Here is a 14,317-nt window from a genome sequence, read left to right as displayed (position 1 = left end):
ATACAACCGGAGGAAACATCAGGGGTAGTGGGTGATGGTGCTGCTGTTCCCAGGTCTAGAGAGCGTGTCATTTATGTACCGAAAGAGAAAAAGTGTCCGGTTTTCAATCAGGGGTCCTGTGCTGAGTTTTATGAGTGGTTCGATGAGATAAATGCAGTTTTGGGTTCCCGTCATTTTGAGGATACTGTGAAGGCTATATACATTTATGACCATTTGGGTGGGAGACAGGAGATAAGATATCGGTCTCAGAGCGAGAGGAGAGACCCTATACGCATTCTGGAGATTTTGATGGAAATATATGGGCAGCCTTATTCATGACAGACAACCCAGGACGCCTGCTCTGAGTCCTCTGCAGGCAACTCAGTCCAGAAGACTCTGTCTCAACTTGTGAGCTCAAGGAACTCCAGGAAGAGACCCCACCCTTTCGAGAGAATGAGATACCCTGCAAAAGATTAAATTCATTGACCTGGTATATAACACTATCTTTGAAAGGTCTTCTATAAAGTTGACATCTGTAGATATTCATATTTGGAGGGAGAACAGGGACTTGATTGTTGGATTGACCAGTTCTCAGAATTGGAGGATGCATTCATTGTACAGTAACTAGTACAGGAGTCTTGTGTACTTTTTTTTATTAGCTTCAAAGCTTCTTTTTCTGTAAACAAAGTAAGACTTGACCTTTCCCTTAGATGGATTGCTGAATATTATATGACTTGTAATCCTTAGCTTGCTTCTGTTGTCTTTATTGTTTGTTGTTGAAACTTTCATCAAACTTATAATAAAACACTGGGAACAGCACAGTCAACAGCAACGCTGAAGATTTCGTGTTAGCGTGTTATGTTTGTGTCAGAAGTGAAGGAATCGCCTCAAGGTCCGACTGAGATGTCGGCTTAACAGGAATGGGACGGACGCACGCATGGACGGACGGACGGCAATTTCAATATTAATGTTTTATGTATTGTACACTGTGATAATACATTTGTTAAATGTAAATGTTCTGTCGTCTCGTAGCGATGTTTGAACTGTTCAGGGGTTGATGCGAGGACTGATATCATGCTCTCCGATGGAAAACTTTTAAATAATGAGGACATTCATGTCCTTCAGACCAACAGCTATATGAAGGCCCAGCTTTGACTACATACATTCAGGCTGTCAGATTCTTGGATGAACGTCATCAGAGCACCTTAAAACTGTGCACTCCTGACCTCTTGTGGTCCAAGTCAGCACTTTCTGACACTGGTTCAGCAGTAAATATACTGAGATCATTAAAACACAAGGAAGGATGTCAGTAGAAGTATTCCAGATATGTTTGGAACCCTCTTAAAGCCCTTTACCTCTGTTGTGAAATAATAATTAAACCTACTGCTTCTACTCGCAAGTAAAGCTATCATTGCAAATACTTAAATATCAGTGGTACTACTGCTACAACTATTGTCCCTGAAATTGGTACTACTGCTGATACCCAATTTATTATGTTTGTATATGAGAGAGACGGTCTCAGTCTGTTAAAACTCCATTTAGTGCCCCCCCTTCTCTCTGTCGTCACCTATACTGCGTTATTACTGTGTTACTGCAGCCAAATTCACACTACAGCAGTTCTCTCTACATATTCTTCTGTTTCTGTTGAGACACAAAGAGTGTAAAATGATTGAATGGTGAGCTCAGGTGCATCAGTCATTGCCAAGCGGCTGATCATTACTCATGACAATATCATCTGACATGATAAAGATAAATGCAGTTTATTGACAGCAGCTGTACTGTGTGGTGGGCTGTATTGACATTTTAAATGAGTGATCACAGGAGGAAATAAAAGCTCTCTTACTGCCACAAAACGGACAAGGTATACAATTGGTCTGCTTTTGTTTAACTATGCTCAAGTTGGTCAAACGGTCTAAAAAGGTGCAAGTTAAATAAACTTTTTAGTGGGACATTTTTATATTTTCTTGAAGTTTATGTGTGGTCATTGAACAAGTGGGCACTTTTCTGAAATAAACTAAATTTGAGTGTTTTTTTTTCTTCTTTTCTTTTATTTGCTATATTATATATTTTGTATTATTGTGTATCACACATACTTCTCACTACATCAATTTAATCTTTTGATTTTTTACTATTATTTTTATTTTTACAAATTAGGTTGAACTACTTTCTCTGAGTAGCTTCAGTTAACCCTATAGAGCCCAGCGTAACTTTGCTGGAGTTATACTTCTTCCAGTAGGATGTGAAAAGCTATATATGCTTCCAAAGTAACTAACCCTGCTATGTGGCCATGATTCTGACTTATTACCTCATTATTTGGATTCATTACATGCTAATTTTGTCTTAATAAGTACAAGTTGTACTGGCTTTGACATCATTTTTTCGTACCACATAATTGTGACTCACCATGATTATTCGAGTTATTATTTTTTCCTGGCAGGAATAAACTTCCACAGTGACCTCATAGTTATAAAATGCATCATAAAAAAAGAAAAAGATATGACAACAGGAAAATGATGACGCATTTCTTCCTGCTTCTAGGGGTGCTGCCCTCCAAATCGGCCGCCAGGTGGCGCCAGTCGTCGCTTGACACGTCGAGCCGCTCCCCATTCCACAGCAGGTGCAGGTGATTGGCACCACATGAACTCTCAGGCCCAACCAGGAAACATCACACACTAAGTGGCAGAGTGTGTTTGCTGGGTGTGCGACGAGGGGTCAAAGACTGCTGCCGTCCGATCCCGCAGGGATTATAAATTCCATCCGTATTTTTTTATGTAATGTGGAACACGAGCGAGGAGGCGAAGGGATTCCCCCAAACTGTTTCCGCTTACTCCCGAACACAGAATGGCTCGCAGTGATTGACGGCTGTACCATGGAGATCCAGAAGAAGCTTTCCTCGTGCTGGCAGAGCTTTTTGGCATGTTTTAAGAAGCCGAACCAGCCTGAAAGCGGGACCCCCGGGGGAGAGGACAAACCCGACACGGTTATTGTAAATCCCGGAGCTCGTATAACAACAGAGTCGGGCTTTCGTAACAGATCAGTTTTATTAAAACCGCGTCCACCGGCGAAAGCCGGGGTTTATTACATCGCCCAGTACGACTACACCGCGCGCACAGAGGAGGACCTGAGCTTTAATGCGGGGGACACTTTAGAGGCTCTCGATAAAAGTCACGGCGACTGGTGGTTTGCGAAAGCCCTGACCGGGGTCTCTGCGTCCAAACAGGGATACATCCCGGCTAACTATGTGGCGCCTGTGGAGAGTATCGACGCAGAGCCGTAAGTAGCCCATCATGTCATTAGCAGATAGGAAACACCAGTCCACATATAAGAAGCATGCAATGTTTATGTCATTTCTCCAAAGGTAAAACACTGCGACATGTTGATTCTGTCTTTTGTGCTGAATAATGTCCACACAGTTTGAAGTCTTGGGTTAAACCAGTTAATGATTGTCTGTGAGCAGGAAATGCAGACTGACAGGTTAATAATTCCCACAGGGGGTTTCAGGCTTATAAACAAGAGGAAGACTGGGGGGGAAACACGTGTACACAACAATCTATAAAACAAATTATAGGTGGGGATGATTATTATGGGATATATATATATATATATATATATATCTCTCTCAATCACACCTAAAGCACGTTCAAAATGTAAAAAGAAACAAAGAAACTGCTGGAGAAGATGTGTTCTGGCAACTAATTATAATGTATAGCATGATTTATTATTTTTCCAACTTAAACAATCACTTCAACCAAAATGTGCAGGATACTTCGAATTGCAGTTATGGAACAATAAGAAAATAAGCTCTGTGGCGGAGCATCTAACCAAAAACCCATTGAAGAAACCCATTAACTTTGACACAAGGGAACCCAAAGTGCAAAAATGCTGACTCATTTCATGGTTTGAGGACTGCTCTGTATTGTATGTTCTGTTTAAACTGGTTTTGCAGGAAAGTTATTTGTGGCTGCACGTCACCACCTCAACATGCCTCAGATGCTACATGATGTGGTAACCTCTCCACACATTGTTTTCACAAATAAAACCTTTATTGTTGCGTGCAGCCGAATTCATGGGAAAAGCGACGACACAAAGAAAGTCCTCCTCCTCCTCAGTGGAACCGGTTTCCTCTCAGCTGTACGCTGGTTTTTCCCGTTTGGCTCAAAGGGTTAAAAATAGTTCAGATTGCCTGCAATCAGTCCAGACATTTGTTTCACTAAATCACAAACTGGATGGACAACAATTGGTTTCAGTGCGTGTAATGTTAAATGTTCTCGTTAAATGTCATCGACGTCTATTATATATATTCTATATAGCTGTAGCTATTCTGGAGTTTAATCAGGGCCGGATTAACCTGCTCGGGGGGCCTGGGGTAAAACATATTGTGGGGCCCCCAAAGACCGCCTCCTTATGTATGTTAAAGTTAGTTTGTGGTCAGGAAATTCTTTAGGATTACAAGATATACAGACTAAAATAAAAAAGGTCTTAGGGTATAAGGCTGGTCTCATTCTATGTCTTATCTATTGTCAACAAATCTTGTGAAAAGACCAAACCGAGAATAATTCGTCGGACGTTTACAGCCCGTCTGTGACTCTCAGCCCCAAACCCACTGAGAATATGAGTCTTTAACGATCGGTCTTGTATATGAGGTGTCTTTTTTAAGATGCTAATGCATTTCTTGTAACAGCTGGGCACTGTCGTTTAAAACGATCGTTGATTAAACAGGAGGAAATATTGCGTTTAGCACTATTTTTAGCGGCGCATTGATAAACATCTGGTGCTCAAGTGACAGCGGGAATGTGAGATTTGAGTGAAAATAAACAGTGGGTTTGGTCATGATGATGAAAGAACATTGATGAGTTGATGCTCACTGATGTGCTTTTAATAGTTTTGGACAACAATGGAGCTCTATGGCAGAGAGGAAGAAGATATATCAGCCTTTGATACACACACAATACTTGCTGGTGGATCTCTATATTGTCGCTTTGGGGCTTTCAGGGGATTTGTTGACAAAAGGACATTATTGATTGTTATATATGTTTTGTTTTAGTGAGTACAACAGAATTGGTCAGCCCATTTGAAATCAATCCAAATTACTGGTGGACCTTTTTCGAAATTATTATTTATATTCAGAAAGCCGTTGTGTTTGACCCGCTCGGCTCCTTTTTTTTGCTTAAATTTCGCAGATGGTATTTTCCCAACACAAAGAGGCTGGATGCAGAGAAGATGCTGTTGGCGGGGGGGAATCAGCAAGGTGCCTTCCTCATCAGAAACTGTGAAAGTCAGAAAGGGGAGCGGTCCCTCTCGGGTAAGCTACCATAAACATGTTACCGTGGCAACTTTAAAGAAGTTCTCCTCCGAAGAGGGGTTGTGTAGACTTCAGACGTAAGGAAACGCGCGCTTTTTCAATTGAGCAGCGTCGGGGGTTTGATAGCGGACCAGTAGCCTATAAAAAATTATTTTTTAGAAACAGTGGTGAAAAAAAGTTAGTGTGCAGCCCTGAAACCCACAGTGCAGTGTGGCACTAACATGCACTACATGGGTTCAGTTTTGGAAGAGAATGTTCTTTGCAATAAAAATGTAGTCGTGTTTTTTTTTTTTTTTCTGTAAAGGGAAACCAATGAGTTGTTCCGTCTTCTATTCTTATTTGTATATTTATCATTGCTCCTTAAGAAGCGACTGTTTAATTTAATACTATAATACTCTTAAGCTTATTAAAATGATCAATAGCTGCAGCGCTAACAGGGACTGTGATAAATGTAAATTGAGATCCCACTGTTGGGGTTCCATAACATTTCTCACTAAAATGTTATGCTTACGAGTTATCCTAAAATTAGAGTCAAAGAAATTGCAATATTACAGTACTATTACTTACAGTATCGCAATATGTTGAATCATAACTCCTGTATCATGAGACGCCATATTCTTTCCAAATCACCGCCCCACTTTCAGCATGTAAGTTACAAAGAACACATTACTTTCTTTTCTTTAAAAAAATATGACTGAAGGTGACATCAGCTACAAAACGCACTCTTCAATACACTCCAGGTTTTATAATTCAATTGTATTTGTATCTCCTAATATCACAAATTAGCTTCAATATGCCAATATGAGCAGTATATTATGGTAATACGGACATTGTGGTTAATGTATCATGATGATTATTACCGACAATGACTCGGCGATGTCTTAAACTCGTACCTAAAGCAGTCGGACTCAAATTGCGCGAGTGTATTATTCCGCTCGATCAACATTGCTTTCTCAGGTGAAGTCATGCTAGCTGGCCAGTTAGCACACTGTGTGTGTGTATTGTGTCCACTCGTTACCAAACAGCCCCGGCATTGTTCAGTGACTCAAATGATTAATGGCTCCAAGGCCATCGATTTAAATACAAATCGAGGTCTGTGCTCCCCATAAAGCAGCGTGATCACTTATCTCCCTCTGCTCTAATCTGTCTTCTCACTTCGGCCTTGCTCTTTCTTTCCATTGGGACCACATTCCTTCCATGTTCGTTCATTAAAGGCAGTTGATGAGCCACACAACCCCAGGTTAAGTCACTGAGTTTGTGTGTGTGTGTGTGTGAATCAAACACATATTTACCCGCGATATGACAGCGATATTTGCTTTTTGTGTGTTATTACTTTACTGATATTGGCCACGATCCAACAGCAGCCTTTAAATCTGTATATGTGATTAACACACCGATAACTCCTGATAGGCGCACAGGTGATCAAGGAACTAGTAAAAAATAAAAAGGTTGTCTTGTGTAATAGTTATATTGCAACACATAAGTTCAGCATTTAAAATTTCCTCCAAAAACATCCTAAAATGGTTCCAATATTAAGTTGGTGAGACATGTTTGGATTCCAATGAAGGATTATGGACAATATTCTATTCTTCGAATATATGGCGCTACTTTTTCATACTGAAGCACATTTACAGGGACCGTGTGACAAACGCTGACTTTCTTTAATTATGAACGTTCCCTCAGCTCCTGTGCCATGAGGAGAACTGACTTATGCAGTTCTTGACTCTTGCGTACGTCCCTCATGTTGACTTGTCTTTCAGTGCTGGACGGTGGGAAGGTGAAGCACTACAAGCTGAGAAAACTGGACAACGGTCACTACTTCGTGTCCAGGAATAAATCCTTTGGAACACTGGAGGAGTTAGTGGACCATTACTCCAAGCAGGCCGATGGCCTCTGTGCGTGTCTTGGCGAACCATGCAAGACGGTCAGACACTGTTTCTGTTCCTTTTTAGTACACTTTTTAAAATACATTCTAAAGTCATATTGTCATCTCGGTAAACAACAACTTCTCCCGTGCATTTAGATGGAGGCTCCGCAGACTCACGGCCTGTCCTACAACACGGTGGACCAATGGGAGATTGACCGCAAGTCCATCAAGCTGCTGAGGAAGCTCGGAGCCGGTCAGTTCGGAGAAGTGTTCGAGGGCCTGTGGAACGACACCACAGCAGTCGCGGTGAAGACCCTCAAACACGGTACGCTACTGCCTCCTGTTCTCTTACCGGAGGTGTTGAACAGGATCACACTAATGAGTGAAGTACTCGTAGTAAGATGATTTGGTCACGTCAATAGTTCAGTGTGTGGTCGGTGAATTTAGAAAGTTGTGTCTTTACTATAATTTAGTGTTGCTTTTGGCGGTTCCTTTGGAAAACCTAATTTGACTGCAGCAGGGTCTGACATACTGACGATGACTGTGTTGCTGGGTATTTAACATATTCATGTGGCTAGTTGTATTCATTATGGGCCAACTTTGTCAGAATGCTAACATTAAGTAAAGCGATGGTGGAGAATTGTAAGCAGGCTCAGTTTCTTATTTGGGGAAAAAAATGTATTGGTTGTAAGAGTGAGTGTACAAAACACTCACTAGAGATGTCACCAAAAACTCCGAATATACCATCACTGAACACCTCTCGCAGGTACAATGGACACGGAGGACTTCCTGAGAGAGGCTCAGATCATGAAGAGGCTGCGGCATCCCAAGCTGATCCAGCTGTACGCTGTGTGCACCGTGGAGGAGCCAATCTACATCATCACAGAGCTGATGAACAACGGCAGCCTGCTGGAGTACCTCAATAGTAAGACGAGATGTCTCCAACTTTCCCACGTGATTATGAGCTCCTGCTTCTTTATGGCAGGGTCAGAGTCCAACGCTAATGTGTTAATGTAGGGTCAGGCTGCGGTAGAGATTTATCCCACAGCAACAAAACCATTCTAGATCCTACAGTTTATAAATCAAAACTTTGATCTCAGCTGCACATATTTCACTTTAATGGGTAGCCCAGTAGCTCATGAATCACTTACCCTGTGTACAAATTCCGTTGCAGATTCCAGATCCGCCCACTTTCCGTATCTTAAAGGTTTTAAACATTTTATTTTTTTAAAGACAATCCTTTCAACTCCAGAACTTCCCTGATAATCTGAGTCTTCAGTATCAAAGTAATGCAGTTATAGTTGTGTGTACATCCTTGGGTAAAATGCAAACTGTAATGGCAAATTCCACATGCATTTTAGTGGTGGCACGTTGCCAAAAGGTAAACAAATATAGGCTAAAAAACTACGAGTGTTGGCCTCTTTAGACTTTTCTCCTTCTAAATGCACCTTGAAAATAAGTGAAGTTGAAATAAATTTCACAATAAATGGCAACAATTATTTTGCTCTCTTCAGTTTTAACCCTCTCTAGTGTGACGATTTGATGCTTTTCTTTGCAAGTCATGATGGGTTATTAAATATTTTGGACATTGTACCTATATTATGTTTGACAGTTTTGTAGACAAAACCATTGTTAGTTCATTCACAAACGAATCAGCAGGTGCATAATGTAGATTATCATTAGCTGCAGCAGTACACAATTAGGAAAGGATGAATTCCTGGATGGACTTAAACTGAAGGCAGTGGAAGCGTTTTCAAATGCTGGGTGACCGTGACCTGGTTTCTCTGTGCGGCATAAACACAATGTAAAGGAACAGACAGGGTGGCCCTGATGCTGATCAGTGTTTTGATAAGAGGCTTTTGATTTGCTTTATTTTGGACTTTGTGCTTGCTGAGACTTGCTGTGCAGTGCACACCTTAGTCAGACGTGACGTGTAGTAGTGTGAGATATGTAGTGTCCCTTCCATTAAGGGTGAGAGGAGCGCTCATGTGCAACTGATGTCTGTAACATGGTCAGGACATGTTCAACGTCACAGGACGGAAGTATAACGTAATCTAGACTGTAACTGCTGTACATTTGATTTGAAAAATGATAACCCGTGGTGAACATTAAAAGCACGACTGAAGAATAGCCTCCACATGGCTCTCAACATGGCGACGGCTGAGCCGGCGGCTAGCAGCTAACGGTGCTAACAGTGATTTGATTTCCGATTATTAAAATGATAAATAGTTATATAATAGTTATCCACCCAGATATGGGTGGATTATGAGACTGTTGTGGTTTTTTTCACGGTCGACGATCTTTGGTTTGAAGTTGCTTCTATCTTCATACTTACTTGCTGTCTGACTCGTGGTGAGATTCTCACTAACACAGGAACTCAGTGACGAATACCAACAGAACACAAGAGAGATTGAAGTTCACGCAGATTTATTTGTACAGAACACAAGCAAATTGAGTCGTCCGGAGCCAACTAACTAGAACAATGAGGCAACTTACTTTATACCCCCATGCAGGATGCCCCCCCCCCCCTTCACTCATCGGCCCTCAATGTTCACTAAACAGTAATTTCGTTCATCAAGAGTACAGTGGGGGATTTCTAAAGGCTATATGCATCCTGTTTACCCCGAGGGATTCTGGACCGCTGAGATAGGCAGTTAGTTCACTAATTCTGTGGTTCTGTGGTCAGGCTAACTCAACAGGAATGCAGTCACAGTATCTGTGCCTCTGCTATACATGGGCCTACGTGCCGCTTGGATGGTAACGTTGGATCTTTCCCCGCGGCCTCAGTCCCCCCTCCCTTCCTTCTTATTTATTAATGCTCCTGCCAAACGTCTGGAGACGGCATCACTGCCGTCCGCCGGTCACAGCGACCCAAGAAGAGGCAGATATTCTGGTCCCCGGGCCCATACACAAAGGGCGTCCTGTTTTCCTCGGGCGTGATGGGGGTGATATCGAGGCCAGTCCCTACTGGACTTCACCTTAATTTTAGGACTCATTAGAGACATGAATCCTCTCACTAATCCTATGTGAGTGACTGTATGACTATGCCGGGGCCTGAACTGAGTTTAATACAAAAGAGTACAAAAGTAAGATTATCTGAGCAAATGTATAATATAGACTCAAACCCAAAATATAGATGTAAATGAATACATTTTACAGATGTATGAATAAACACATAGGATAACCTTGGAGAAAATAATATAGTGGCAAACTCATACACAAGACTATGGGCCGGAACAATTTTCTTCCATATCCTGTGTTCTTTCACTGCCACCTATCATACCTTAAACACGGTATAGGACTGCGACTGATTATGTGCCTCTCTGCTTGATGACAGAGGATCAGGGCACCACGCTGGGCATCTCTGACCAGATTGAGATGGCTGCCCAGGTGGCGTCGGGCATGGCTTACCTGGAGTTGCAGAACTACATCCACAGAGACCTGGCAGCCAGGAACGTCCTGGTGGGCGAGAACAACATCTGCAAAGTGGCTGACTTTGGCCTCGCCAGGGTCTTCATGGTGGGTCTGACATTCAAAATGATGTTGTATAATGCATGCAGCAAGTGTCGTAGTCGTTCTCACTAATCACAGCAAATACAAATGTACACTAAAGAAATACCAAAGTAAATGAACTTTTTGATCGACTTATTGTACAAGGATTCTTGGTAGTTGTTGGACCCGTGTAAGCAAGCCTGCATTGAGACCATAAAGTCATGTTTACCAAGTTTACTGAGGGAATAAATCAAGTGAGAAGTAGAGTCAGGAGTAGACTTCTATACAATCAGACTTTTCCAAACCGGTTTGCACAGACTTTGTCAAGGTTGACCGGAGTAATAAAGTTGGCAATCTTGGTTCATCCTCGGTGTTGTCAAATTATAAAAAAGTTCCCCCAGCTTGTAAAGGCCTTATTAATGCACCTCTGCAGTAGCTTCACTTTTCACACCTGGAGGTTGCCGCCGAATCTCTACACTAAAGCTGACTCATCTATATATCTGCCTATGTATTTGTTTGTTTCTAGAAAGAGAATGAAAATGTGTACGAAGCCAAAGAAGGAACTAAATTCCCTGTGAAGTGGACCGCGCCAGAGGCCATCCACGGCAACAAGTTCAGCATCAAATCGGACATTTGGTCCTTTGGAATTCTGCTGCATGAGATCATGACGTTTGGACAGATGCCTTACCCAGGTGAGACTGTCGTCACCGAGTCGTAACTGATTCAGAATTTTCTGGAAAGTCAAAGCGCAGTTTTTTTTTCTTTTTTCTGTGGTTTCTAAATAGCTCAAACATTTTAATGTAGGACAATCCTCCTGCAAGAGAAGCTATAATATCCTTATGTGACCCCCCCCCCCCCCTCCCCCCTCCCCCCCACAGCCATGACCAACTACCAAGTTGTCCAGAGGGTCCCCACAGGCTACAGGATGCCAAGCCCCCCCAACTGTCCCAAAGTCATGCATGACATTATGATGGAATGCTGGAAGGAGAAGGAAGGGGATCGGCCCACATTCGAGACCCTGCAGTGGAAGCTGGAGGACTTCTTTGACCTGGACGTGACCTCGTACGACGACGCCAGCCGCTAGCACACTGGCGAGTGGGAAGGAAAGAAACAAAAAAAACATTCTTTCTGCACTGAAGCCAAATCAAAAATCAGCTGAATCCAAACATGAACATACGTCTGTTTTTATGATGCAACAGATTGAAATATGATTTAATAATTCCACTCCTTTGCGGTGAAATGAAGGATCTGAAATGTTTGAGGTTGATAGAATGGTGTGGCTGTATCTGACATGCAGTGCGGAAGCTTTTACTGCAGCAGCGCTCCTAGGTTTGGCGTTGTTTGACAACTGAATGCGTGTCTGGAAGTGGCCTCTTTCAGCAGAGACACAGAGCTGCTGTCTGACCATCTCGACGGACCGGTTCTTCTTGCACTCTGCGTAGCGCCCATTCTTTCCACTGGCTGTTACCGGTAGGTACCTGAGAGGAGTCGTGAGTCATGTTTGCTCGTAAGCTCGATCTGTTTGGTATGTGCTGATCATATACAAATCAAGAGTAAAGTCAACGCCCTCCATTCAAAATCAAATCGTTTTTTACTTCAGGCCCGTTGTGCCACTAATAACTGCAACAAGAGAGCTAAAAACAATTGGACAGTCAGGTTTGTACGAAGCCCTGCAAGTGACCAGGAGGGGAAATAAATTCATGTGCACAAAGGACTGGAGCTTAACATTCAATAATATTTACTTTTTAAAACTCATTTAAAGCTGGATTCATTGTTTTTGCTACTTTGGGGTGGAGCGCATCATCTTGAAGGTATTAGCAACTCATTACACATCCAGCAGACACGGAGCAACAGCAGTGTTCATTTGTCGTGTTTCTGGCTGCCTGATGAATCAAAGCCAAACATTCCATCTCTTTTAGCTTTGTTTCAGAACAATGCTCTTCAGCTGATAAACGAGCCACTATGTTCACCAGCTCGTTAACTTTGCTGCTGCTTGGACTTTGCTCGGCTCAGTGTTTTTTTTTTTTTTTCGTTTTTTTACCGTTAACTTCTACACCCCTTTAATGCGTGTTAAAGATTGCACAGATGGTTATTTTGTGTGCACATTTATACCTGCCAGTCCATTTGCCCCTGATGGCTACATTACATCACTACACCCACAGATCTGCAGTGACCTCATCCCGTTCTGCTCTCACAGCGGGTACATGAATTGAATACATATTTTTGTTGGTCTTGCATACGGGGGACTTGCAGTATAGTTGCTCAACGACTGAACAATGTGAAACTAGACTTAATCCCTCCGAATGATTTTAATGCTGTCAGATCTGTGGCCACGTGTATGTTTGAACCTGGTGGATTATCTCGTGCTCTAATGATTGTACATAATGTTTTTAGTGTCATGAACAAAATCTTGTTAATTTGTACATTTTAACCATGGAAGTGTTTCTATAATCCTACTGTATGTTGTAATTATCAGTTATACATGGCACAATAAAATGATTTATATTTACTACAATGTTTGGTTATTGGTTTGGATTTGGAGAAAAAAAAATGCAATTGTAAAGCTTGTGTTTTGAATGAGGTAAACAACATACAGAAGGTTTGCCAGTGGAAAAAAAAGGTTTGTTAACGAACTAAATCAGAATTCTTATTTCTCACTTGCCTCTCAGGACTTCTGTAACATAATAATCAATCAGAAGACATAATAAAATAATAATGTACAGGGTGAATACATGAGAGGATGTTTTAAATCAGAAGGATCTCACACGTCTGTAACTTAAAAGTTAAGAAAAACAATCCGAGGATCACTTTCCCAAATAAGAGGAAAAGAAAATATGCCTCATGCCACTGTTGGCTGTAATGACAAAAATAATTATTCTGCTTACCCTCGCCCGGCACTGCCTGCCTTTATCCAGGTTTAATATTCATATTTCCTCATCGCACCCTTTTACTCTCTCGCACTCATCACTTTGCTGTTTCAGACACCGATCCATTTTGTGTCACTGCATCCGTTTGATTTTCTTGCTTTAATATCGCAGTGTGCACATTTATAAAAGCTTAATTGTTTTAGCAGAAGTACATGTGTTTTCCTGAAAAATAGACCTACGTGTAATTTCTCAATTTGGCCACACAGTGGCGCTGACACTCCCCTGCAGCCGCTCATACCTCCTCCTGATATGACTAGCCGGCAGTCTCCACCTTCAGTGCAGATGTAACTTTTACATATTATAGTGTTTCCGCTCATATGCATATGTGACACCAATGACCTCAGGGAAATGTATCTTGATTGATAACTTTCAGCCGCAGACGGGCGTGTTTTCTACATTTGATTACTCGGCTCAAAATCAACAAATCCTGAATTTGAGGGTAATTCCAGATTATACTGTGAGTTGAGACGCATGTGTGTCATTTAAAAATAACCCATCATCGGGCAACAGCTGTTTATATCCTCGAAAATCACACAGATCAAAACACTTGAGACTGAAGCGATGATATTTATGGCCGCCTTTAATCAGACTTGAGATATGTCCATTTCCAGTAACGTTTGCCAGAACAATATTCACTGGGGATGCTTCACAGATTGGTTTGCTAAATAAAGATATCATCTTGAGAGTATTGTTGCACTTCCCTCCAGAAACATGACCAGAATTCCATTTGAGCTTCTGTTCTCGAAAAAA

The 14,317-nt window shown here is 41.8% G+C and overlaps 1 protein-coding gene across 1 annotated transcript; it reads left to right on the top strand.

Annotated features, from left to right (window-relative positions):
* Nucleotides 1-2,685: 2,685 nt before the first annotated feature.
* Nucleotides 2,686-13,090, top strand: frk (fyn-related Src family tyrosine kinase). Its single transcript, XM_079290404.1, has 8 exons — nt 2,686-3,252; nt 5,160-5,281; nt 7,042-7,205; nt 7,305-7,473; nt 7,915-8,073; nt 10,486-10,667; nt 11,167-11,332; nt 11,519-13,090. Exons 1-8 carry the CDS (start codon nt 2,849-2,851, stop codon nt 11,722-11,724), a joined length of 1,572 nt encoding a protein of 523 aa, XP_079146530.1. The 5' UTR covers nt 2,686-2,848; the 3' UTR covers nt 11,725-13,090.
* The last annotated feature ends 1,227 nt before the right edge of the window (nt 13,091-14,317 follow it).

The sequence above is a fragment of the Melanostigma gelatinosum genome, assembly GCF_949748355.1.
Source record: "Melanostigma gelatinosum genome assembly, chromosome: 19".
Classification (NCBI taxonomy): Eukaryota; Metazoa; Chordata; class Actinopteri; order Perciformes; family Zoarcidae; genus Melanostigma; species Melanostigma gelatinosum.
This window is presented reverse-complemented; position numbering and strand designations above follow the sequence as displayed.